General features: G+C 42.5%; 4 protein-coding genes across 5 annotated transcripts; 3 read left to right on the top strand and 1 right to left on the bottom strand.

Annotated features, from left to right (window-relative positions):
- Positions 1-4,607: 4,607 nt before the first annotated feature.
- ythdf3 (YTH N(6)-methyladenosine RNA binding protein 3) lies at positions 4,608-11,603 on the bottom strand. The gene is made up of 5 exons (XM_041961851.1): positions 11,249-11,603; positions 10,804-10,828; positions 10,466-10,545; positions 8,689-10,359; positions 4,608-5,655 (listed from the first exon to the last, which is right to left on the bottom strand). Exons 1-5 carry the CDS (start codon positions 11,270-11,272, stop codon positions 5,632-5,634), a joined length of 1,824 nt encoding a protein of 607 aa, XP_041817785.1. The 5' UTR covers positions 11,273-11,603; the 3' UTR covers positions 4,608-5,631.
- A 1,451-nt stretch (positions 11,604-13,054) lies between these two features.
- abhd10b (abhydrolase domain containing 10, depalmitoylase b) lies at positions 13,055-17,129 on the top strand. Of its 2 annotated transcripts, none has more exons than XM_041961647.1 (5): positions 13,055-13,155; positions 13,610-13,793; positions 15,160-15,271; positions 16,094-16,231; positions 16,359-17,129. In XM_041961647.1, the coding sequence occupies exons 1-5, from the start codon at positions 13,062-13,064 to the stop codon at positions 16,698-16,700; spliced, it is 870 nt and encodes a 289-aa protein (XP_041817581.1). In that variant the 5' UTR covers positions 13,055-13,061; the 3' UTR covers positions 16,701-17,129. The 2 variants fall into 2 exon arrangements, with proteins under 2 accessions (XP_041817581.1, XP_041817580.1); XM_041961646.1 differs by having other exon boundaries at positions 13,056-13,155; positions 13,607-13,793.
- A 1,289-nt stretch (positions 17,130-18,418) lies between these two features.
- tagln3b (transgelin 3b) lies at positions 18,419-21,878 on the top strand. The gene is made up of 5 exons (XM_041961648.1): positions 18,419-18,564; positions 19,448-19,677; positions 20,371-20,545; positions 20,666-20,768; positions 20,876-21,878. Exons 2-5 carry the CDS (start codon positions 19,498-19,500, stop codon positions 21,015-21,017), a joined length of 600 nt encoding a protein of 199 aa, XP_041817582.1. The 5' UTR covers positions 18,419-18,564; positions 19,448-19,497; the 3' UTR covers positions 21,018-21,878.
- A 1,719-nt stretch (positions 21,879-23,597) lies between these two features.
- On the top strand, positions 23,598-25,114 carry c1qtnf9 (C1q and TNF related 9). Its single transcript, XM_041961705.1, has 3 exons — positions 23,598-23,784; positions 23,897-23,959; positions 24,117-25,114. The coding sequence occupies exons 1-3, from the start codon at positions 23,598-23,600 to the stop codon at positions 24,884-24,886; spliced, it is 1,020 nt and encodes a 339-aa protein (XP_041817639.1). The 3' UTR covers positions 24,887-25,114.
- The last annotated feature ends 830 nt before the right edge of the window (positions 25,115-25,944 follow it).

Below are 25,944 nucleotides of genomic sequence, written 5' to 3'. Positions count from 1 at the left end.
TGCACATTATGTTGCAGCCGGTGCAGTGGCGCACAGACTTGGTTGTGCATTCATGGTATTTAGACACAAACATGTTCCGCAGAAAGAAAATGTATAAGTCTCTTGCTACATGAGCTCAGTTTGAACTTTTCATTGGAAAACTATGATGCCATACTAGGAACAGAAATTCAGGGTGTCTTGACGTCCACTGCTTTATGGAAGTGCAATAAATTACAGGAGCAACCCTTTAATTTGTGTTTTACTTTCTTTCCTTTTTTTGGCGTCATGTGGTTCCTTACCCATCATTTAAAAAGGCTGTGTGCAAAAGTTTAAGACTAATATTGAGTTGAACCTTTTTTAGATTTATCTTCTTTTTAGATTTTTGTATCCTTCTATTTTTGTATTACTCATCACTAACTCCCCTTGTGAGGGTGTTATTTAAAGCTGTTATTTGAAGGTGCATTTTGACAATATCTGAATGTGAAGTGGGACATACAAAAATATTAATTGTCAGGCTTTTGTACTTTGTAGGAGGTTCAAGTCTGCTTGCTCTCTCTGAATGGTGCCTCCCTGTGGGCACCAGGGACAAAAACAACTCTAATACCAAAATGTGCTTGATAATACCTCCTTGAATCATGATGACATGAAAATACAGACACAAGTATAACATAAGTAGATGAAATGTGAAATTAAATAAAATCACGCAAATCCATTCACATCAAAAAGGTAGCTTATCTGAACATTATTTGCCCCATTCAACAGCTGCATTAGCAGAATTACATTTTAAAAAATTGAGAAAATTCAATTTCAAATGTTTAATTTCTTTTTCATTGAATGCAGAACAAGAAAGTGTCTCCAGCTAAGATCTACATCATATCATTGTGTTCGGCAAAATGCTCAGCCTCTACTTTCAGTTCACAGATAATGATATAACCATGGCAACAGAGACACCTTTGAAAGGGCAAGAAGAAAACTTAGACATTACTGTCTGTCAAAGCCCAATGTTTTCAAATGAAAAACCAAAACTCTGCTGATTATTTCGCCTGACCTGCCAAATAACACCTTGAAACTTTAATCTCGCTTTGAATGTAGGACTCAGCCGTGAGTCCTATTATGGTAATCACTGTTGATGCTTACATTTTTCACTTGTCCCACCTTACACTGGCAGCTTTAAGCCACATGTGTAAACGCTTTCTTACAATATACAAACAATCAGCAAAGCAGACACATATATCAGAGTGATTTCAGGTCCCTCTGATCAACAGCATGTCAGTTAACATAGTCATCAATAGGACTAATGTTCTGTGAGGACTTGTTGAGTGACACGCCATGGCCCAGAGTGTGAAATCCTTCAAAACATTGAGGAAGTGCCAACCCTGAGACTTGCCCTAACCTTGCCTTGAGCCATGTGTTGATGAGTCTTCAGTGTGACTGAAACTTCAAAGGCATTTCAGCTCACTAAGCAGAGGATGCTCCTTCTCTCTCATCTTCACTCAACTGAATCCCTCTCCAGAAGGACATTTTGATGGTTTGCGGAGGGGGGAAAAAAGAAAAGAAAAGTTTGCTTGGCACTTTCTTGGAACAGCTTTGACCACTGTGGATGGGGGCGAATTAACTGGTGGTCGCATGCAAATCATTAACCAATTAGTTTGAGCTCTAAATGGTAAAAACAACATAACAAGGCATTGAAATTGAATGAAAGAAGGGAGTGGGCTTGCGCATATGTTTTTTTCTGTTTAACTCCACAGCAGTGCACACCACTGCAGTGCGCACCACTGCTGTGGATCCTGCACTTTTCATCAATTCAGTGAACGAGGTGGGATCAAAATCACATCAGAGGTCTCTAATTAAATCACTGTTTTGCATATTTGAGAATTTGTACATCTCAGCGCCATCACACACAACTAGTAATTGTGAGGTGAATAAATAGCGAGTCCCCTGCTTAGTTTGTCTGTTGTGTTCGCAGACAAATGGAGGCAGGAAGAGTGTGGTTCTTTTCAAGGCCGCCTGCGAAAACCTGATGGATGCACAAATTAACACACAGAAGAGAGGAGTTGCAATCCAAAGCCTCCAATGTTATAATTACAGCTCTTTCTTCCTCCTTGACAAACATAAAGGGGGATTTTATCTCACTCCCTGCTCACATCCTCTTTCTCCCTCTCCTCTCCACCTCTCATTGCACAGCTTGGCGAGTTGGCATTAATTGCTCCAAAAAGCTGTGGAAGCACAACAAGTGCTTCTCATCCTGGTATAATTGTGTCTGCAGGAGTTGGAGGGCTTGAGAAGAAAGAGGGCTTTGCTGCTTATAGGAAAGGCTTTGTAGTGAGTCTTGGGAGCAGAGGAGGTTTGAAAGAACATGATATGGTGGCGCTCTCTGGTGGACAGATGGTGAAGGAAAGTTCTTTATTTCAGGGTGAAAGAAATGTATGCAGAGATAATGAGGAGCAAAGCAAAGATCTGTCGCTTCATTTACTTCCCTGTGAGTAAAGAAACATAATATAATGGACACCATGGACAATACATCCTCACATGTTGTACTTAATGTGTGCAAACCTTAAAAATTATTAAGAATTGAAGACTTGTGACGGAGTTCCTTAGTTTGTAACCCTCACAATGAAAATGGATTTTTTGGGAGAAAGTGTTATGCAATTATTTGTGCATTATCATGCCACATTTAGAGAGGAAACACAACAGAAACCATTATACATACAACATATTATACAGATACAGATTCCTGTGTGTAAAAACTCATCTCAGTTACTGTGTGTTTTGGACCATTTTTACTTGTCTCATATGTCAAAACATGGATTATGAATGAAAAATATGAATCCTTGTTAAGTGGTGTAGGAGCACATTTGTCCCTGATAACAGCTGCCTTTAGTTGTGACACTTAGAGAGGCACACAGTCTTCATTATGTGTTGTTAATGATCGCAACTGAAAATATGTATGTCTAAATACAGCACATGTTCTCCTGTTTTCAGACATTACTTGTGTTTTAACATTTTGATCATGATTTGTGCCTTAGAAGCTGACCGCACAGAAGTCACTGATTCATGCAGCTGCCCAAGGTAAATGGCCAGATGCAACAGAGGAAGCTGCGGCTGAGTTTCTCCCAGAGATGTAAAATGGAATCGATGTCAGGTTTGCAGCAGCCGATGTCAGCTTTTACCTGAATGTTTCTTTCTACTGTTACTAAAGCGTCTTTGGACTATGAGAGGGTGCACTGTCCTGCTGAACGTGCTGATCCCCTGCTGTGATACTGGTGTTTTCTATGGTGCCAAGGTGTGCCTCACTGGCCTGTGCAGTGGCTATGCATGATGGGTGTATGATCTCATTTTTACGGTCATCCCGAGTCTACCATCATGTTTGTGTAGCTGAAACTGTGATTCATCAGACCTGGCAAGCTTCTTCAGTGCCTTACCATCGACAGACAAGCTACCCTGCGTGCAGTTTTACTAAAGCAAAAGTGGCAATACAACGAAAAAGTCCTGCTTTTAAAATCCTATGTAAGTAAGAGCACAGAAGTATTATCAGCTAAACGTACATCATGCAGAACGACTCCTGTGACAGATGCATAACTTTATCTGACAGTATTCGATTGTTAATATTGATGCATCGTCATGTTAGCAGCATTTTACTGGAGCAGCTGGTTGTGGTGGGGCTAGTTTTTACTAATTTTTATGCTAACTTAATTCAGTTGCTCCCAATCCAGGGGTCGGACGAATCTAAAGGGTCACAAGACAAATGTGGGGGGTTATCAGAGGATTCATGAGAGAGGAAAAAAGAAAAAACAAGTTCTGATGCACAGGTCAAATAGGCTGGAAACAGCTGGTTTAATCTGTAACAACAAGTTTGTTTTATAAGATTATTAGATTTTCTTTATAATTGTGTTTTTATGTGAACCTGGAAAGCAAGGCTTTAACTATAGTTGTCAAATAAACATGGAGTGAAAAATAGTGTAATGTAGTAAAGGTATAAAGCGACATAAAATGGAAATACTGCAGTAATGTACAAGTGTCTTAAAAATGTGCTTTACACAGTATTTGCAAATGTACTTCGTAACTTCCTACCACAGCTGGTGTATCCATGTCCACGCTGTGTAAAACACAAATAAAAATAGAACCCAATCATTTGCAGACAAACTGCTTACCGACACCAGTGTTACAAAGTGCCCGTCTATGAGCCCAGTCATGTGTTCACAAAGTGGTGAACCTCGCTCCATCCTTGCTTGTGAGCGACTGAGCCTTTTCAGGATGCTCCTTACATACCCAATCATGATACTATCACCTGTTTTTGGAGTATCCCACAACTTTCCCTTTTTGGAGTCGGGGTCATACATAGGAAATATGTTGATGCGGCGTCATCCTTGAGTGTATTTATTGTACACATTTTAGATTTTAAATATATTTTCAAACCCACCTCCTGCTACCAACACACTTTATACACATTGCAGCGATAGGCTGAAAGGGAAGTTGCTGCTTTTGTATACACACTCATTTATTTTGAGGCACATATGCAAACAGAGAAGGGAGGATCTGCTTGTGCTGCTGGAGACAAGTTTATATTTGAATGTGTGTGATACGACCTGTAGAAGTGACACACACGTACACAAAACACAAAAGCAAGGTTTGCGCTAAACATGGGTAATTTTTATTTAGCTAGTGAGTCACCTAGAGGAGAAAACTGACACATCCTTGCAGTTGATGTCTTGCAATTTCGGGGGAATCCCAGTCAAGCCAAGCGGTAGGGCTGATGTGGGGCTTCTCCCAAAAGGGCTAAGAGTTGTTGAGGACAGACAGTCTGATTGAGCCTGAGGTACAGTAGAGTACATCAACATCAGAGCAAAGACAGTCACCAACAGGGCCCAAGGAGGCCACTGCTAGTTCCACCAGAGCAGCAGGTTTCTCCTCAGACAAATGCACTTCAGAATGACAGAATCACAAGAGAGAGAGAAAAAAAACAAAACAAACAAAGATGTGCACTGGCCGGTGATTGCCAGCCTGCTGCATAATTGTAATCTTTTGGTACACAGAAACAGATGCAGAAAGGAAGGGAACAGGTAGGGGGAGGATACATCCTATGATTGGCATGATTGTGGCTGCTTCCCAATTATTTCGTCCCACCTGTCAATCATCCAAACCTCCGTCTGAGGAGGATCAGACGGCTGAATACAGATTCAAGTAAAAGATTAATTCATACATATCATCTTTAATTCTCTGCAGGAGCTGATGAAGCTCACCAATTTCCCAAACATTTGAGGCATTACAAAAATTACAAATAAGCCTGGTGAAATCTTCTGACTACTTTGGTTAGTCAGTTAGTTGCTCACAAACAAAATCAAAGAAGAAGAACACAGAGTTAGAGAGTTAAGGGTATTGGCAGAGGCTGTTTAGGAGGACTGAAAGTGCTTTAAAGACAGAGTTTTCAAAGTGGGTTACGTTCTTTTTCTCGTGAGACAGGAACACAGGGTTTTGATGCACCAGTCAACGGATACAGATGAGTCCATCTATTGTCATGTTCAAGTGTTCAGATACATTGTCATCTTCAGGGGAAAGATTGTGAGAGCCTTTCCTCCTTGTGGTTAGGCAAATTTTGTATTTAAGGTCCTACGTCATTAGTGTTGCAGTTCTAGCAGAGAGCTTGCTTGAAGGTTACTGTTTATTTCTATTGCGCTCCTGGCAAGAGACAAAAAACAGAGAAGAGATCATCAGTGGATGCCATCGGAACAAGGGACACAAGCAAAGATAAACACCAGCTAAAAGTGCAACATCAGAGCTGCAGACCGAAGGGAAATCCAAGTTAAAGGTTTGTACACTTCTTCTGCTTTTGCTAATAGTTCATTTTATATTGTCAGATACAGCGTTTACTGTCTGAGGTGAATTAGTCCGGGGTGCAGCAAGGAATTCTGGGACCACTGATAAAATGTGACCTCCTTAAAAGATGTGACACTTGAGCTCTGAGTCCTCCAGTAAGAGCTCCTGATTATACCGCTGTCAGAGATGATCAAAAACCACTCATGAAGGCAATCTACATTGATTGCACTTCTCAGAAGAGATGTATCGAATGCCTTTAGTGTCGATCTGCTTTTGTACCGCTCTGCAAATCTTATTCATTACTTAGGATTTATTGAGTGTTTCTATTTTGAGATGCTAACTTCTATTCAATGGATGAACTGTTTTAATCAATTACAAATCGATGAGTAATCAGTTGGAAGCACCAGTCAACCAGGACTGATGTTGAAGTTACAGCCTGTTAAAGGTAGTTTCTATAAAACGGCTCAACTTGGAGACTGACTGTCTGCCTCAGAAGGGACCAAAGAGATAATGATAATAATAAAAGTTTTTCTATCAATTCTGACTATTTGAGGACAGCTGTCTCTTCAGAAGTTTCATGTCATGCGTTGTTCCATTTACGATAAACCTTTGTAAATAATGACACTATACACCTCGACTTCCTATTCTGTATGGAAACTGCCGGTTTCCAAACCTGGTTTTATAAACGTTTGAAGCTTAGATCAGAGAAAACCTTTATTATATACCATTATTAGGTATATACATTTCCCAAAAAAAAAAGTATTTACAGGGCTCTTTAGATAAAAACAACCTCTTATTTATAGGCAAATTCTCACAACTAATCAATCACTAAAGTAAGGATACATACAGCTTACTCTGTTTAGTGTTAAAATAAGTGAAACACAAAGCAATGTTCAGCTATGTTTACACTGCAGCCACTACACTCAGCTTGTATTAATGCTTAGTGAGTAATCACAACACACCTGAAATATCAAATATTCAAGGGTGTCTCATGGTTTACAATTACAGCAGAATGCTGATAAACAGTCTGTTTCTCAATAAAGATACCATAGCACAGGTAAAATCCTAGAAAAAAATAGCCGAGGGGCTCTTTGTGACAATTTTTTTTAGGTGGAAGTGTCCTCTTTGAGGAGTTGGTGTCCATGTCAGTGGTCTTGGATCTCTGTGAGACCCAGGCCCCCTGTGTAACTCTACCACCAGAAGGGCTGCACAGACTGGGATGTGCCTCAGGGGGCAGAACCCCTCACAAAATTTAGTCTATACCTTCAGACCTTACACCCTCGTACACTGGCGGTCAAATCATTTTCAATTATTTGATTCAAAATAATTGACAGAAAGTTAAAATTTCTTTCTTCATAAAAAAATATTTATATTTTCCTATTTAATATTAAACATCCTCTGGCTGAACAGAATTTAGGTCTGATTTTCAGGTAAGAAAACTTGAAAATCAACCCAGTTAACTACATCCTTACTGGTGCGCTACAATTACAGCAAACTAGTATTCACCCTCACACACCCTGAGCTTCCCTATAACTGTATATCCAGGGGAAGGAAGCAACTAACCTCTGAGTATTAATTGCCAAATTAGTTATGCTAATAAAATCATGCAACAACATTTGGATCCAAAGTTATCTTTTAAAAAAAAACATTTTGGGGAGGTGTTATAGCGCAGGTAGCTGTGCTGGTTTGACACCTCTCAAAGTTCGGGAAGGACAGGCCAAACAATAGAGAACAATTAACCTTGTCAGACGAAGGAGGGTGAGGCCTCAGCTGGGCCGATCCTGTCATGTAGGAGGTCAGGGCTACAAAAGCAGCACAGCGCAACGCCTGCACAACGCAGGATGAAACAGGCTTTCTACTGACAGGTTGTTTTCAGAAGCCTGAAAACATTGACTTGAAATATTTATGAGAAAGTAACCCAGCGCATATTAACAAGGTCAGCAGCGAGGAGTCAATACAGCATCAATGGAGCACCAGCAGTAGGGGAGTGGGAGAAAAATGAAGGAGAGGGTCATGGGGGTTTTCTAAACGCAATTAGATTAGCATAATAGTGGATCTAAGAATGGATGCAGCAGAATGCTAGCAATGATAACATGTTATTCACTCCATGGCTCCTGTTTTTCCACAACAGCAGCATCCCACTGAGTTTTTACTACTTAGACTAACATCTGTGGTACACCACTGTTATTACCACGGCAACACATTCTAGTTTCCCCTCAGAGGGCGCAGGCTTCCACTGTGTGTGCTTTTCAGAACTATACAAAGACAAATGTAATTGTGCATTTTTATCATGTATTATGCTGGGGAACTTCTCTTATTTTTTCTTTCCAAATCAACCCTTTAGAACCTCTGAGGCAAACTGTACCAACGCTGAGGCACGTTGCAGCCAGTCTGCAGGCCGAGGGCTTATGTTGTTAAAGACTAATAAAGCATGAGGAGCCTGTGGAGAGCAGGGAGGCTCGGCGTTCAAAGAGAGATCAGAGCCTACATCTGCCTTTGTCTGAAAGACGGAATGCCAGGAATGTGGGCTATTTCAGGAAACCTCTATGCATCTAACTCCACTTGGGCAGATCATCGCAACCTCAACAGCACAAGATGGCTGATGAGGAATCAGCGCTTCCTGAACCTGCTTGTGAGTAACGGCGGCATGCCAAATCTGCTGACAGGCCTCTGGGAACTTGCATTTACAATAGACTGTTCATTCAGCTACAGGATGTTACCACCTAAGAGCAGGTGGTGCAAGATCAGCTGATTACAGTCTGGCTACTGCCTGTAGCAGTGACTCAGGGAAAGTTAGCCTCCCTTTGAATTAAAGGGTGACAAAAGTGAACTGTCTCATGCATACAAACAAGCTATTTACGGAGACAGGGCTCTTTGTATGTGTGTTTATCTCACCTTCCTCAGAGCCTCCTCCTCTTCCTGACGTTTCTCATAATGTGCAAAGTCATCAAAGATTGAGGTGGTATGCTTGTAAGTGGCAATAATTTTAAGCACTTGTTTGGCCTTCTCCAGAGGCACTTCCTGAGTGTCCCTGGAGTTGGTCACTGGCTTGTTGTCATTGTTCTCCAGCCGGATGTGTCGCAGCTGGTTGTTGGGCACGTCTTTGATGAAAACCCACTTCACCTCAAACTTGCCCTTCCACTTGTCCTGAGACCAGACGCCTGCATAGGCATTGTAGTCCACCGGTGAGCGCATCTCAGCCACGCCACAAAAGTGCCCACTGCCGTTGACGCTGAACAACAGGTACAGGGGGCCCTTGTTGCCCAGTGAGCGGTAGGCGCCATCCAGGCGCTTGTTGCCATGTTCTGTACTGCACCAGATAGAGTACTTGATTGAGCGGTGGATGTCATCTTCCGAATAGCTCTTGATAATGAAAACCCGTCCGTTTTTCAAGTTCCAGTCAAAGTCTTTGGGGTTGTAGTTGTTGAGGGCCCGGAGTTTCTCCAGCACGGGATGCACTTCTCCAGAGCAAGGGGAGGCACTCAGTGGGACTCCCCCACCCAGACCAAAGCCCTCACCCCGGTTCCTGGGAGCCACCCAACGGTTGGGGGGTGGACCAGGCTGCTGGGGTTGTTGCTGATGTAGGGCCTGTGGGGGGCCAGGTTGAGAGGAGAGGTGCAGGTGAGGAGGGCCAGGGGGCAGAGAGTGGGGGTGTTGAGGGGACTGAAGGGACTGGAGCTGGAAGGGCTGGTGTTGGTGCTGGGGCTGGTGTTGGTGTTGGTGTTGAGGCTGAGGGGGCAACGGGTTCTGCAGTAGGGGCTGGTGCTGAGCAAGGAGAGGCTGCTGCACCAGAGGCTGCGGGGGCATCATAGTCTGAGCTAATGGGGGCTTGTTCAGAGAGCCCTTATCGTCCCACGTACCAATGTTCATATTGTGCTTTATGGGGGGTGGGGGAATGGTGGCGCCTCCCCCCATCCCCATGTTGGCTTTGGGTTTGACCTTGGGCTGTGGCTTGGCCGGCTTCTTGGCAATGGCTGCCCAGGAGGCAGGTTTAGGTGCAGACGAGCTGACAGACGGAGGGAGGCTATTGGCTGCCATACTGCTCATACCTGCTGTGCCTCCTAGGGGCGAGCCCACAGTTTTGGTGACAGCTGCCACCATGTCCGTACCCAGTTTTAACCCTGTCATACCCTGCTCAATGCTGTTCAGCACGGGAACTTTACTAAGCTGGGTGTCACTTCCAAAGCCTGCCTGTCCATCCGTGATGGCCCGACCCAGCGAGCTGGGGGCGTACCCATAGCTGTTACTGTAGACTGAGCTCTGCGTGGACTGACCCTGAGAGACGCTGGTACCCCAGGTGGAAAAGTCTGCATTGCCAGGGAAGAAGTTGAAGCCATGCTGGCCAAGGAAAGGAGGGGTGTTCCCCAGGGCACCTGGCTGGCTGAACACACCATCAGGGATGAAGTGCGGTTCGCCATTACTCATCTGTCCATAGGTAGTCAGGTAGGGCATAGGAGGGTCTCCTGCTGTGGACCAAGCAGCCTCTCCCAGAGAGTAAGGGAACCCAATGGATGGAGCATAGTAGCTGGGCATGTAGGGGTCAGACATTGGTGGATAGCTGTTATTCTGTGTGACATAAGGACACAGTCAGTTAATGTACTATCCAAAATGACAATCAATACAATTAAAGAGGGGCACATCGATCACATTATGGTTTATCGTAGGACGTTACCTGATTTGTCTGGCCGCTTAAGTAAGGCTCAAAATCATCATCATTCACACCATCCTTTTGATGCATTGATCCGTTTTGCACTAAGGATGAAAAGAGAGGACATTAAATCATCATGGATATATTATGATTATGATTATATTTCACGCTCAAGACTATATTTTACTCATAGGTACCTGGTCAGATCTAAAACAAATGCACAATTAGGAACAGTCAACAATAGCAGCATAAATAAGAAGCTACAGTTTAGGCTAGAGTTTAATAGCACAATAACATAAGTACCCTGATAGCATGTTAGCCGACATTGAAATACATAGAAACATCAGTGTCAAAAGCCTTACCTTTATTTCCTTGTCCTTTGGGTCTCTGGAATAATGGGCAGCACAGGGAAAAGATGTGAGACTGTTGTCAGATCACGACAGGAAACAACAAACAAGCACACAGAGCGGGCTGCATCCTAATGCGTGGATAAACCTCCACAGTCGATCGTGGTAACCTCAAGCTAAAACCACCAGCCCGGATGTTCACATTTACAGGTTGATTCGCGTTATTGACCGGATGTCAAACGCTCTGACATCCAGTAAACGGTGCCGCATTGGCAACCGGCTACAGCTAGAGTTGTTTGGCAATACAGTCGGCCTGCATTACAGCTAATAGCTATCACATATCAAAGACTTTTTCAGGCTGTTTGATCTGGCACACCGAGCCGGATCAAACTGTTGTCGGCAAAGTTTCATTTCGCCGCACGGCTAATTTATAGCACGTATCAGCTGTCAGTACACGAACCTGATCGACTGTGGTCGCAGACATCCTCCAGGAGCCGAAACTGATCGCTGTTTGTGAGACTGTCCACGGCTTCCCCCTGCCTCCCTCTGCACTTCGGTGCTTTCCTGGCTCGTCTCTCGGGTTGTCCGATCACTCTGTAACGGTTACGAGGCGGCGTTTTTCCTCCCGTGGTCAGCCGGACGACGACCTGCTTCTTCTGGCGGTTAGAAACGGCGACTTCGCGTCCGTGGAGAGGGCGTCAATGAATGTGTCCGATCCGTGCCACAGATTGTCACCAACAGTCAATCTGGAACTGACTAGTGTCTTACAGGAATATCCCTCACCATATTCCACAATGGCGGATAGGCTTTTTTACTCCCGCTTCCGTTCCGTTCTGCTGCTCCGTGACCTTCCGCCTGTGACGCTCTGAGTCATGTTACAAACTGACACTGCACATGACAGTCACAAACACACGGCAACTTCCCCGCTACTTTCTTTATATTCCCGATCGCAGGTTATTTTAGCCGTTTCGCTGGCCTGCTATTGTCCTGTCTGAGTCAGGGTCTTCTTTTAGCTTAGCCACTACATACCAAAGCCAGCACTGGAGGGACGCCTGAATTTCCACGTGGATCAAATAAAACGAATACAGATAATCCGCATACAAAAAATATGAATACATGTGGTATAAATTAAGTGCATGTATTAAACTACTGTACAATGTTGAGTGTTTTCCATTTTCTGCTACTTTCTTCTATTAATCCACTAGAGGGAAATATTGCACTACAGATTATATTTTTAATCAAAACATATGATGAACCTATAAAATATGATGCATTTATAGCTTAAGATACCCAGTAGTACGTGTATAAAATTAGCCCCATTTACCCAGCTGCATCATTAAAATGACACCTACACATTAATGCATCACTATTTACAATCTAATAATACAGTCCTACAGTATGACACCCACAGGAGCCATTTTGAATGCAGGCCTCTCACTTGAAACAGTATTTTCAAAGTGTTGTACTGCTACTGTACTTAAGTAAAGGATGTACTTATTCCACCGCCATCTATAAAACGTTGAACTGGAACTGAAAGTAGAAAACACTCAGATAGATTATAATGAAGAGTACCTATGTCCAATTAAGGGTTTTTCACTTCATATTGACAAATACTTCTAGGCTACTTACACTTAAAATAACACTCAAAAACAACAGGCTTTAGGCTGCCATTATGGATGCAAGATGAAACTGAAGCGCAGAGATTTAGTGCTATTTATTGGTTTGAGACTGAACATGACTAAGAACAAACTACAGTCAAATATGTTTTTAACAAAGTCATGATAATGTTATTCTACGATTGCAAAGAGCAATTCCAGCAGTTCCACATGATGTAATATAGCTGTTGCATTTAGTCACTTGCATCTGAGTACAGCTTTGAGGGATTGAACTTCCAACTTTTACTCTACTTTTTTTGTCTGACAGCTGTTGTGACTTTGCAGATTAAATATTTTGTATGCAACACATATGGTCAGAGTTTAATGATACATTGTGCTACTTAAATTGCTCAGCAATATAGAAAATCTGCTCCTCAACCAACTACAGCATTAAAATGCTGCAAACACATTTATGCATTTATGATATTTATTCAAGAATGTAATCATTCAACACTGACGAGGGACATTGTGGTGCATAATTCGCACTTTTCTTCTTTAAGTGAATCTTAGAGAAGAGCTGAGCTGTAGTTGTCTAACATAGACTACAACTGGGCTGTGAGTAAACGAGATTCACTGTTGCTACTCTCGCGATACTTTCTCAGTGGGTCGCGGAGCAGTATGGCAGCCGTCGTGCTGAGGTCCTGTCGCAGAGGACTTTCACAGATATTAAGTAATGGAGGACTCGCAGCTTTGTCTTCAAAGCGTCTGGAAGGTTTGTTCAAGTCTGTGCTTTAGGCTCAATTAATTTCGCAACGTTTGAGTGTCACACAAGGGTATTTAAAGGCAGGGAGGGGGTGTGGCGCACAGACTGCGTCGTCTCAAAAATGTAGGGCTCGTAAACGTTGTTGTGTTTGCGCCTGTGACTGCTGTTGCGCCTTCTGCGTTGATTCTTGTAGTATTTTCAAACTCTGCGACATTAGTAGTAGTATTAGTAGTAGACAAGACATTTTAATTCTTGGTATGTTTGTTTCAAATGAAAAGTACCCACGTTGTCTCCCCATGTGAGGTCTTCAAGTTAGCTTCAAGAGACGCCCGACCCTATAAAATGTGATGTGATATTGTATTCACCAATTTAAAATCCAATTTATCGTACGTACCGTACATTGAATCGTGTACATAACATGTTTTGCTATAGCAATAATACTTTGCACTGTGTCAACAAGGAGACAGGAGACACAAGTCCACAGTTCAGTATGCTTCACGGCCAGACCTTCCAAAGTTGGCGTACAGAAGAGTGAAGGGGAAGAGTCCAGGTGTTGTCTTCCTCCCAGGGTATGGCTCCAACATGAATGGACAGAAAGCTGAATCACTGGAGGAATTCTGTAGGTCACTGGGGCACTCATACCTTAGGTAAGTCACCTTAAAGCACCAAGAGGGATGCATGCTAAAACCATGCCATGTTCATAATCCCATTCCAAATCCAGAATAGATCTAGTATGTGCATATGTGCATCTAATATGTGCAGTACTGGTCCTGGATGTCCATAGTCTTGTTTGTAATCTTTAAAAAACTTATAGTCACCCACAGTAACTATAAAACAATAGAACTTATGTACTCAGTATTAATACAGTTAAAGTCTAGGCATGCAACGCTGATGATCCAAAGCTGCACAGAGCAAAAATGAAAAAATATGTGAACTGGATTCAGGCTGTTTTTTCTGGCTTTGTCTCTTGAGAAGGCCTCTATTTAGAAGGCCTCAATGAATGTGCCCGGTCCTACCATAGGAAAAAACTTTAATATTCTGCAGTGGTGGAGAGGCTTTTTACTCCCACTTCCATTCTGTTCTGCTTGATCAAATAGCAACAGGAGAAGCAAAAGTAGACAGTAAAAAGACATAAAATAAGATAATAAAACAGAATTCTTTTTGAAGGTCTTTTGTTGACTGAGATAAGAAATAACAGGAGAGGGCTCTGTTTCTGTGAAATTGCTGCTGAAAAGACCTGGTCACCACATGATTAAGCTACAATACATTCAGTGGCACAGCAGAAAACGTGACAAAGCAAAAATGTCATGAGTCTTACCATAAATGATAGATTGCGTTTGTGCTAAATATGGCTGTCTGGTTTCGTATCTGAGTGACCTTTTGTCCCAAGATATCAGAGTACATGCAAATAAATTTCAGTGGATTCAGTAATGCAGAGTAGATTTTGCTTGTATTTTGCTTGTATTTTGCTTGTATGAAATGTCTTGCTACATTCTTTTTGAATGTAACTGAGTTATAACAAAGTAGTGATCTAAGATGGATCCTTTATTTCTACAGACCTAAAAGAACTCTGTTCAATAATTTCAAAATTTAAAGGCCCAGAGATTCCATTCACAATGATGGGGACCGCAAAAAAGCAACAACTAGTAAAGTGTGAAAGGCCATAACTAGCAACTCATCATGGAAATAATAATTATCATTTAATTTTCTGAATTTTCAATGAATCATTCCAGTGTTTTAAAAAGGCCTCCAACCATTCCAAACCTCGCTTTATCCTGGGAAGCCTCCATTCCTGATGTGGGTGGATATGAAAGTCATGTTCCATCATACCAAATACTTAAAAGTTGCATCCCATGTTCAGTGTAGTATATAAGTGATTTACTGTACTCATAATGTGTAAAAAAAAAAAAAAAACAAAGAAAAAGAAAAAGACTTCTCTGGCCTCTCATGGTTTGCTTTTGTCGTACCCTCTGATACCTATGGCCACGGATTGTTCTAATTATGTTTTCGCAGGTTTGACTACACAGGACATGGGGCCTCAGAAGGGAAGCTAGCAGAAGGAACTATTGGTACCTGGAAAAAAGATGTCCTTTACGTGTTGGATGAATTAGCAGAGGGACCACAGGTAAATATTTCTTGGGGTCATCCCCATTTACAACTGGTTAGTGATCAATGAAGTTGTGGAAATTTTGCACAATAGGGATGGGAATTGAGAGTTGGTCACATTTTAAAACAGGTTTCAAATGATCTAATTTCTGAGAACCTGACACTTATCAGCTATTGATTTCTGTTCATTGCACACATTGTCTTAATGTCAGAATTCATTCATTCATGTAAGTCACAAAAAGAAGAACATCTTAATGTATGTAAAAAATATGATGTCTTCAATAGCCTTCAGCCAAGTGATGCATCTTCCTACAGTGTGCATCTGTGTTGCCTCCAAAATGAAAAAAAAAAGTTTAATTTGGTAATACAATATAGATATTCTAATGCTAAACTCACACTGTAGTTCAAATTGTGAAACATATTTTTGTATAAAAATACTCTCTGTGTTAAACTCAGATTTAAGGTGAACTAAACTTTTCCCCAACATTTTTGTATTCTTTGGCCATCTATCTTAAGTTTTTATCAGCAGAGATTAAGCAATAAAGCCTTTAATTAAAACTTCAGTTCTACTCAACAAATAACCAAAAAATGGATTTATTAGAGAACCAATTAAAGAAGTAGGTCAAACAGGAGACTCAATAATGAAATCCAGTTTTCTTTGTATGTTCTGTCTGTTCTCCAGATGATGGCGCTGTGTCACCACATTTTTGGTATCATTACACTTCCACTGCCATGATTACACAGCTGGAGACTTTGTGGAATGTTCTTCATGAGGTTTAAATAGTTTTTTTTAGTAATCACTTGATTTACGGCCTATTTATTGTTTTTTGTTTACTTGTAGATACTGGTGGGTTCCAGTATAGGCGGTTGGCTCATGCTGCTGGCAGCCATTGCAAGACCAGAGAAGACCGCAGCACTTGTGGGCATCTCCACTGCTGCTGATCACATCGTCACATCATTCAACTCTCTCCCTCTAGAGGTAGGAACATTGTAATATTGTCACACATATATATATATATATATCACAGTTTTTGGCATTTGACTTTCCATTCATTTTGATTTACATGTTTTTTCTGAGTTGGATTTGTCCATGTTTGATTGAGCAGACACGCAAGGAATTTGAGGAGAAGGGGGAGTGGACCGTGCCCACCAAACATTCAGAGGATGGTCATTACAAGTTTAGCATGGACTTTCTGCGTGAGGCAGAAAATCACTGTGTGCTGCAAAGCCCCATCCCCATCACCTGCCCCGTACGGCTCATTCATGGGCTCAAAGATGAGGATGTCCCGTGGCACATCTCCATGCAGGTTGCAGAACGCGTCCTCAGCCCCGATGTAGATGTCATCCTTCGGCGACATGGCCAGCACCGCATGTCCGAGAAAGACGACATCAAGCTCATGGTCTACACTATTGACGATCTCATAGACAAGCTGACCACTTTGGTCTGAGGAAGGGACGGGGGAGTGAGCTTGAGAGGTTGCTGGGATAAGGAGAGAAGGACTGTTTACTGGAAAGTCAACCCTCAAGAAATTTACCAAACAATGGCATGTTTCTCTGCCAAATATGACCTTTTATCCATCTGTTATTCTCCCCATATTTCATCTGTCATTTCAACATGCCGTTACAGTGCAAACTATATTTAAAGGGAGCTTTCCAGCTAGCTGTTCCCTTATATCTTCAGGTTGCATTTGTAAGTGTTTCAAGTTGTTAAATGGAGTGTTATGTTGGCCTTTGTCAGGTCTGCTGTTGCTGCTCTCTCTGCCACTGTTCATATTGTTTCACTGTTTTCCCTTCCCTCTTTACTTAGATGCATAGTTTTCCTGTGCCTTTTTTAATCACTTTTCACCCATTTTGGCCAATAAAACCTCTGCACAGTAGAGTGCAGGTCTCAGTCTGTTACCACAACTATAGTTAGCTGACAAGCAACAACTATCTTTATGAATTAAGAGAATGCTGTTAATATTGAAATCCATACATAATACTTAACTTCTAGAAATATTTGCAATAGTAGGAAATGGAGAGCTGTCTTACAGAAACCATTTTAAACTGTAAAGGAAATACTCGGCATTTCTTTTACATGAATCCAGATTGAGTAAACAAAATTCTGAACAAATGCAGTTTCCTAGTTATACTAGCATGTCAACACAATGAATCATGGTTCTATATAGTGAGGCAAAATCAGCAAGCGTTGTAGGCTACAGCCATTCGAGGTTTATTTTTGTTAGCAGAACATTCTGTTACATGACTCCCTATACCTGTTGGCCTTTAGCCATAAAGAGGACTGCTGAATGGACCCACTGGACTGTTGATTATTAACATGTAATTGGCCACTAGCTGCACTGTGCTCAATGGGGTGAAACCAACCACTTAACTCTCTCATCCCCACTTTACTGCAGCAGTGACCTTTAACTCATGGTTGAGCTATGTAGGCAGTCATTTTGTGTGTGTGTGTGTGTGTCAAAACTAAATTGAATCAATTGATGGAAGCATACAGCATGGCACTAATGGGAGCAGAAGAGATGGCAAAAAAAGGCATTACATATGTTGTTTGTTAGTTTTTACAAAAGCATATTTTTGCAGGAAATGCTTTGTAAGTAATCCCCCATTTTTGTGGTTTTGATGTCTAGCTGCATAAAATAAGGCAACATACTTCCATATTGAGCCACAGCACTCTGCAAATAGCATTTCCCGTCAACATTTATCCACCACAAACAACTCTATAATGCAGTAAGCAAAGAGAAATGGATCTCATTAGTGAAGCTAAGATACAGATGCTTTAACGAACAATAAGTCTTAGTGTGGAAGCCAAACAGAAAACAGCAAATCAGGAGGCAGACAACATAAGCAAACATCCACTGAGCAAGTCGATGATTCTACCTGTTATAATGAGGTAAAAGGGGGGTTTTAATATTGTGCACAGTGGATTAATGTCCAGTTTTGACTTCAGGTCTAAGGCAAGAGGTTTTTTTTTGTTTTTTGTTTTTTGTTTTTTTTTATTTGGCCCCATCATGTGCCTTGGTTTGCTGAGCGTCACTTCATGCTGCCCAAAGCTGAGCATGCACTACAGTGACCACTGTCCGGAAGCGGTGTCACGTCGCATTCTGTGCTGAGAGCCTCTAGGGACCCCTCCTGGAGGAGCTGGCATATAAAACGAGTGACTCGCCCCTCCCGGACAAACTAGATCCAGCCTGGCCCGACGCGCCTGTGCTGCGCTTCATGGATGCTTCAGCAGCTCAGCATCCTCAGCCCTGCCCAGCTCAGCGGAACTGAAGCACAGTGACACGGACAAATCTCACCGCTCTCTCCTCCTGAGTAAGTGCACCTTGTCTTTCTTAAATAAAACTGCTTTGACCGCATGACACACTGTGCGTAATGTTTATGCAAACGATGCGGTGTCGCAGCTGGTGCGCGAGCTTTGCGCAGTTGCCTTTGGGTTTGTGAAATGTTGATGCTTTTTAAAAAGCTGCAGAATGCGTAGCAGTGTGATGTAACATTGTGGCGGGACTTCATTTGAATTTACTGGATTTAGCAGAGAGCATTGCGCCCAACAAGAGATGCAGTGAAAGAAAAGCAACTGAAGAATTAACACAGAGTTTTTATTTGCGGCAGAGCGGACTGACGTCATGTAATTAAACTAAAAATAGAACTGTTGTTCATTGTGCGAATGCATGTTTTTGTAAGAGGGCAAACTTTATGAAAATACACTTGCCTGTTTCATTTGCGCCATGATGAATGCCTACTGGAGGTCATACTTGGACACCATCTCCTGCAGCGCATCGCACCGCACAGCGTGCCGGAAACAGGCTTGATTGTTACCATAGCAATAAAAGAGGGCTTGTCCATGCTCGGGACAGCAGCCAGGGACCACACCCTTCCCTACTACAGCCTCCAGAGATGCGCCCGGGTGGAGAGCTGAGCTGTAAAGGTAGACAGGTGCTATAGAGAGACCAAAACCTGGCTTTTCTTCAGATATTGAGATGTCTTGTAAAAGTGCTCTCATGCTGCAAATTATTAAATAAAACATTTCATCTCTAAAAAGAATTGTAGTCATCCTGTAGCCATTGAATCAGGAAGCAAAATAGCAACTAATATACTATAAGATTTGTATCATAGGAACATTATGATGTTTTTTGTCAGAATATGTCAGCAGTAGTAATTAGCTTTCATCCTCATGTGTACCATTTGTTCTCTTCAGGGCTCTACTATACACTGCATATACTAGAGTGTCTCCTAGTGGTGTTTGCCATGGCAAACAGAGGGCCCAGCTATGGACTGAGCCGGGAGGTGCAGGAGAAGATCGAGCAGAAGTACGACCCAGACCTGGAGCAGCGGTTGGTGGACTGGATAGTCGCACAGTGTGGGGGAAACCTGGAGAGGCCGCAGACGGGCAGGGAGAACTTCCAGAAGTGGCTGATGGATGGGACGGTGAGTGGCTGCTGTACAGGCACTTAAAATAGAAGTTACAATTGAATTATTTAAGATGTACCAGCTCTGTCAGATTTAAAGAGCCCATGAAGTTAAAAAAAAAGACTAAATTTAGCAAGAACATTTTTAGCAAAGGAGGTAAATTGCTAACTGTTACAGTGCATGCTTTTACAAACAAAGCATTTTTTTCTGAGTCATTATGGGAGCCTTTGACGGAAAACTCCTCTGTCTCCACACTGAAAATGCTTAGCACTGTAAGGCCTAATTAACCAATTTTGAAATGCACCCTGCGCTGCGCCGCAGTGCCGTTTGGCTTGACACGCCAGCAGACGGTAATCTTTAAAAATCATTCAGAGAAATCCATCCTAGACCTGGCAGATACATCAATTTCTGCACCAGCAAGTTTCTCAACACACTGACTCTCACAATTATAAATGGTAACAGCTTTCACAGCTAGATCCAAATGCATTTTTGTACCCCTTCCCTCCAGGCATGACAACAGTTATTTTCGGAAGTGTTTTAAATCAGTGGTGGAAGTGGGAATTGACAAGGGAGGATGAGAGAAAGCTGCTGCACCAAACATGTCAATTACGGCATTTAGGCATGAAAACTAGGTTGAACTAACAGCCATTTTGGTGTGGTCAGTGTTAGTTTGATGTGATCAGGCCAGATTTCTGACCTGCTTTGTCTCAGATCCTCTGCAGGCTTATCAACAGCCTTTATCCGAGGGGGAAGGAGCCTATCAAGAAGATTCCAGAGACTCAGATGGCCTTCAAACAAATGGAGAAGATCTCTCAGTTCCTGCAAGCAGCTGAAGCTTATGGAGTTATAACCACTGACATATTTCAAACTGTAGACCTCTGGGAAGGTGATTTTACCTCTGATTACTTTCACTCCATCCACTGTTGGAGTGATATATATGCGTTCACGTTAAGTTTTTACAATGATAAACAGTTTTCACTACATTCTCCTTTTGTTCCGGCTGTAGGAAAGGACATGGCGGCAGTGCAAAGAACTCTCATGGCTCTGGGGAGCATGGCGGTCACGAAGGATGATGGTCATTACAGAGGCGACCGTGACTGGTTTCACAGGTAAAGAGAAACCTCACTGTAACAGAAAAGCGTCACATTTTCACAGCCGCATGCCTACGCTGCCTCACGTTCCTCTGCCTCACCTTGTCACTGTTGTGCACGTATAGGAAAGCCCAGGGATATCGGCGAGAGTTCAGTCAAGAGCAGCTCCGCCAAGGCCAGAGTTTGATCGGCCTGCAGATGGGCAGCAACCGCGGGGCTTCCCAGGCTGGTATGACGGGCTATGGTATGCACCGTCAGATCATGTAGACCACCCACTAGCTAACCCGCTCCCCTGCTTCCAGACCTTATTTTCTACTAATGCCACAAAAGTTGTAACAGTCATATCCTTTGTAGCGCCTGCCATGTTAACCTCAACTTCCCTGGAACTGCTGCTTTTCCCAAACAGAGTGTTTGTGTCAAATGCTGTAGACCCCCGTCTGCAAGCTCCTGCCCCTGTTCCTCTCTTCCGTTTTGCCATGTGCTGCTCCCTCTGTAGCTTCGTTAACTCTGTTTCCTCACTTTCTACGTCCAGCTGATTAATGTGGAACACCAAGTCATTCAAGGTCAATTTGGTCTGATTGAGAATTTAAGATCTCTACACAAAACAAGCCATCAGTGTTATAAACATTTCAGATCTGAGATACTGCTACAGCATGTTGTATGCTATTTACTTGTATTTATGTATCCATGTATTTACATTTATCATTGGTTACTGCTTTCGGATGGTCTGTACCTGTGTAATTATTTAGCCTTAAACCTAATGGAACGACTAACGATGTCTCTGCTGTCTTGTCTGAAGACTTGTTGCAGTATCCTCTGTAACCAAATCAACCTCACGTTGTGCCTGGTTATGGGACTACAGAGACTGGGTCCTGATATATTGGCCTCAAATTCTAAATGAGTCTGACTCATTCTGAGCCATGCCCTTGTCATTTGTTTGTTAGATTACATCTTTGTGTCCATTTTGTGTCCAAGCAAGGAAATGTGCAGTAGCCAACATGTATGATAGTGAAGTTTCCATGTCTGGTGCCAGGTAAAGACATTGCTTGAATGTGCACTTTTATGTATTGTCATGTTTATATTTTTTAAATATATTTATATCTGGAAGCTTGTGAGAAGAATCACTGAAGAAATAAAGTATGTGAACGTGTGTTTGTGTCAGTCTGTGGAACACAAGCTGGCGTGCTATCTTGAAGTCGGGTGTCTGCCGTGTGCTCAGAGTTGCTTTCTTTTTTCTTATCTTGGTTTTATGTTCCAGCTCCTCCCTTGCGCCCATCCCTCCTGTCTCTCCTCACTGTACACAATCTAATAAAGAGGCAGCAGCTCGGCATAATGAGTAGGATGAGTCTTCCTCTACCAGACAGTCCTGATTCAAGCCTGTGTGCCAACATCTGCCTTGCTGAATGGCCTTGACTAAGATATTAAATCCCTAAAATAGTCCAATATAAAATTATGTTTATATATTTTAATAAATTACAATATATTCTGCTCAGAATAGTTGTGGTTCTACAGTTCTTTTGCGTAGCTTTTGTCCACTTTAATGTGACCAATGCTAAAATCCGTCATCTAGATAACATCTGAAGGCCACTATCATTAAGATAAGCAGAGATCTTCTAGAGAGGTGGGGTTGGGCTTTAGACCACAAAAGGTCACATTTTATGTCAGTGATCCAGTTTATGGGGTCAATTCTTCCTGACTGTTGGCATTTTAAAGAGCACATATTAGAAAAGCTGGCATGAATTTACAATGCAGCTTGTTAGCATCCAGTGATTAACAGAGCCCATCACAGTGACAAAAACAACAGCTAATATTATTTCTCAATTTAAAATGCAGATGTGACGGCATATAATCACTTGCTTAAGTTAAAAATTGTGTTTGCTTCACTGCGGGCAACCAATGTGAAACTATGCGGCCTTCTGCATGTCTGGCCCTTGTAATGGCAATTTCAGTTTCTTTGTGAGACACACAACCTCCCACCATCTCACCAAATGTTTAACCCTTTCAAGGTCCCTTGCACCTCAACTACATGAGACACACAACTTCGCTTCTGTCTCTTCACCAATACTCAAATCCTTTTGACAACCACTTGAGACTTCCTTCTTCCCTTTTGCCCCTTTAACAATATCCAAATCCTTTTGTATTTATGTCTAGACGGTTTAACACGCACCTCAGGGGGTCGGTACCTATACCTGCAAGGGACAAAGGTACGAATACACACCTCTGGGTAAGGGGCTGCCTCTGCAGCAAACAAAGGATGGGAAACACACCCCAGGGGTGGGTTTCCCCACAAGTATAAAATGTCCAGTTTTCCCCATGCTCGGGGTCTTTCTTCATCCTGACCGCTCATGTTGATTGACCTTTTCTTTGCAAAGGAAATAAAAACTTGTCGGCCGGCAGAAGTCTCTATTTCATTCTTCACCAGCAGAAGCAGCAACGAAAACTTCCACAACACCCTCACATACACTCTGAGTCTATGCTTATTATTAGCCTTAACTAGACAGGAGAAGCATGCGAGGGGGCACAGGTGATGTGTAACCAACAGACTCAATAAGTAAACCAAAAACACAGTCAGACCAATGAAATGCTTTCGAGGCCTGAGGTCACTCTTGTCCAAAGTTCTAACCTAGCTCATGCTTTCTTTGGTTGGCATCTTGACTTTCTTTTGTTCCACTGTGCTCCTCTTGAGCTCGCCTGTTTTAAGACAGTTTAAAGATTAATTGCTGCATGTTCGCGTTTGAGTAGTACATGGTTATGAGGCAGACTATGCACAGGCTTGAACTTGTTTTAGTCTAAAAACCTTTGCGTAGTGGTACATCAGTTTTGTAAGACGGGTGCATCAGGTACACAATGTTGCACACGAGGTTTACAGTCTCTCTCTTGGTCCTTCTACTGATGGTCAGGTGTGTCGCACAGGACGAAACCCCAAGTAAAGGCTGTGTTTGTGGATACCCTGGAATACCAGGGGACCCTGGACACAACGGTGCACCTGGCAGAGATGGCCGAGATGGACTGAGAGGTGACAAAGGTGATCAAGGTAAGTTTAGAGGAGAAAACTTCAGAACTTAACTCTATGCATTTTTTCATATGTTTCAAGCCTCAACATTGCAATTTATGAAAGCAATCATTTATGAATCATCCATTAAAAGGCGAAGTTGGCCCTATTGGACAAACAGGCAATGATGGCCACAGGGGAGACAAAGGGGAGCCTGGTATGTATCTTCAGAATAAACATAAAATTACCTGTGTTGGAACATTCATCTGTTTTTCCAGCTTTACTGCTTATACTTTATTTGCACATGTTTTGCATATACATATATTTGATATATATATTATCTGTCCTTCTGGAACATGTATGTACTTTTACAGGAGCAGTTGGTCCAGCAGGGCTCAAAGGAAAAAGGGGAGATAATGGAGAACGGGGGCTTCCTGGGAAAATGGGACCCCAAGGGGTCCAAGGGCCTATTGGGCTGAAAGGAAATAAGGGAGAGCTCGGGCTGCCTGGATCCCAAGGACCTAAAGGCGATTTTGGGCCTCCTGGACCAAAGGGTACCAAGGGGGAAATTGGCCTTCGAGGTGACAGAGGTATTCAGGGACCACTGGGACCCCCTGGCAGGCCAGGGCCTAAAGGGGAACTTGGTGTTCCAGGTCACAAAGGCAATATTGGTTATCGTGGGGACAGGGGTACCCGAGGAGAGAAAGGTGATAAGGGTGAGAAGGGAGAAGAACTTGTTATCTCTAAAAGCGCCTTCTCCGTGGGACTCACAACACAGTCTAAACTCCCAACACCTCATGCACCAATCCGGTTTGACAAGATTATCTACAATCAGCAGAACCACTACGATGCACAAACAGGAAGATTCACATGCTCTGCAGCAGGAGCCTATTTCTTCACCTACCACATCACTGTCTTCTCCAGAAACGTGAAGGTCGCTCTCGTGAAGAATGGTGCCAAGATCATCCACACCACGGACAACTACCAGAGCAGCGAGGACCAGGCAGCAGGGGGCGCTGTGCTGCACCTGGACGTGGGGGACAAGGTGTGGCTGCAGGTGGTTGGGGGAGAGCTGTACAATGGGCTCTTTGCTGACGAAGATGATGACACTACATTCTCTGGATTCTTAATCTTTGGGGTCTAAATTAGGCATAATAACTTTCTAATCACTGTTGTCAAATAAAGAAACAAAATCAGTGAAAAGAGATCAGCCTTCTTCTAAACTTTAGTTGATTATGTAATGCATTGTGCATTTACTCAACTGCTGTAATTGATTACAAATTTGCATACATGAACTTTACTTGAGTATTTCTATTCTATGCCACCCAAGACTTTATACTCCACTGCATTATTTGATTATACTGTGGTTACTTTGCTGATTAAGATTGTACATGCAAAAAATACAGTGTGGTAAGCTTATAAAATACAAATAACAGTTTTTGGTGCATCAGTGATAATAACCCAAAAAAAGACTCACAGGCACATGACCATTTTTTCAGCCGAATGAGTATTTGCATTTTGCTACTTTACGTACATTTTGCTAATACTTACACACTTTAGTGACACTTGAAGTATTTAAAACTATTGCATTGCTGCTTGTGCTTAAGCAAAGAATCTGATCTTTCTCCCACTCCCGGCATTACATGTACATTATGAGCTTTAACCAGTTTAGTTTTCTAGCTGGATCTTGAGCATGTAATTCTACTTAAATGAGAACATTAGCTTGTAAATGAAATAAAAAGACACTACACAGATACAAATAGAGGTATTGTGTAATGTTACTACGCCTTTGTGGTAATTTCTACCCTGTTTGTTGTGTTACAATGAAGAGAAACATTCACTAAACCATCCAGTTTCTTCCTCTGGTATTTGGGGATGGGCATGCACGCCAGAAATACCCGAGGAATAATTGTCTTGGCATGATAGAATGACAGGACAAGAGGAAGATAGTGCAACACCAACAGGTAGGTCCGGTCTCTTTTTTTTTTGTTCTTCAAAACAACCGCAGGAAGTGCGGAGCTTTGTTAGTCTTTCTTTTTTTTTAATTATTTTTTTCTTCAATGAAGGGCTTTCCACTGTGGGCGTGGTTTCACGGTCACGGACTCATATACTGCCCTATGATTGGCTGTCAGCCGATGGTCGCGCTGCGGTAAACCAGTAACCTCGAGCGTAACCTCTCGAAGCCCCGCCCCTCGCAAACAC

The sequence above is a fragment of the Chelmon rostratus genome, chromosome 20, assembly GCF_017976325.1.
Source record: "Chelmon rostratus isolate fCheRos1 chromosome 20, fCheRos1.pri, whole genome shotgun sequence".
Lineage (NCBI taxonomy): Eukaryota > Metazoa > Chordata > Actinopteri > Chaetodontiformes > Chaetodontidae > Chelmon > Chelmon rostratus.
The sequence above is the reverse complement of the archived record's forward strand: the minus strand, read 5'-3'. Positions and strand labels throughout refer to the sequence as shown.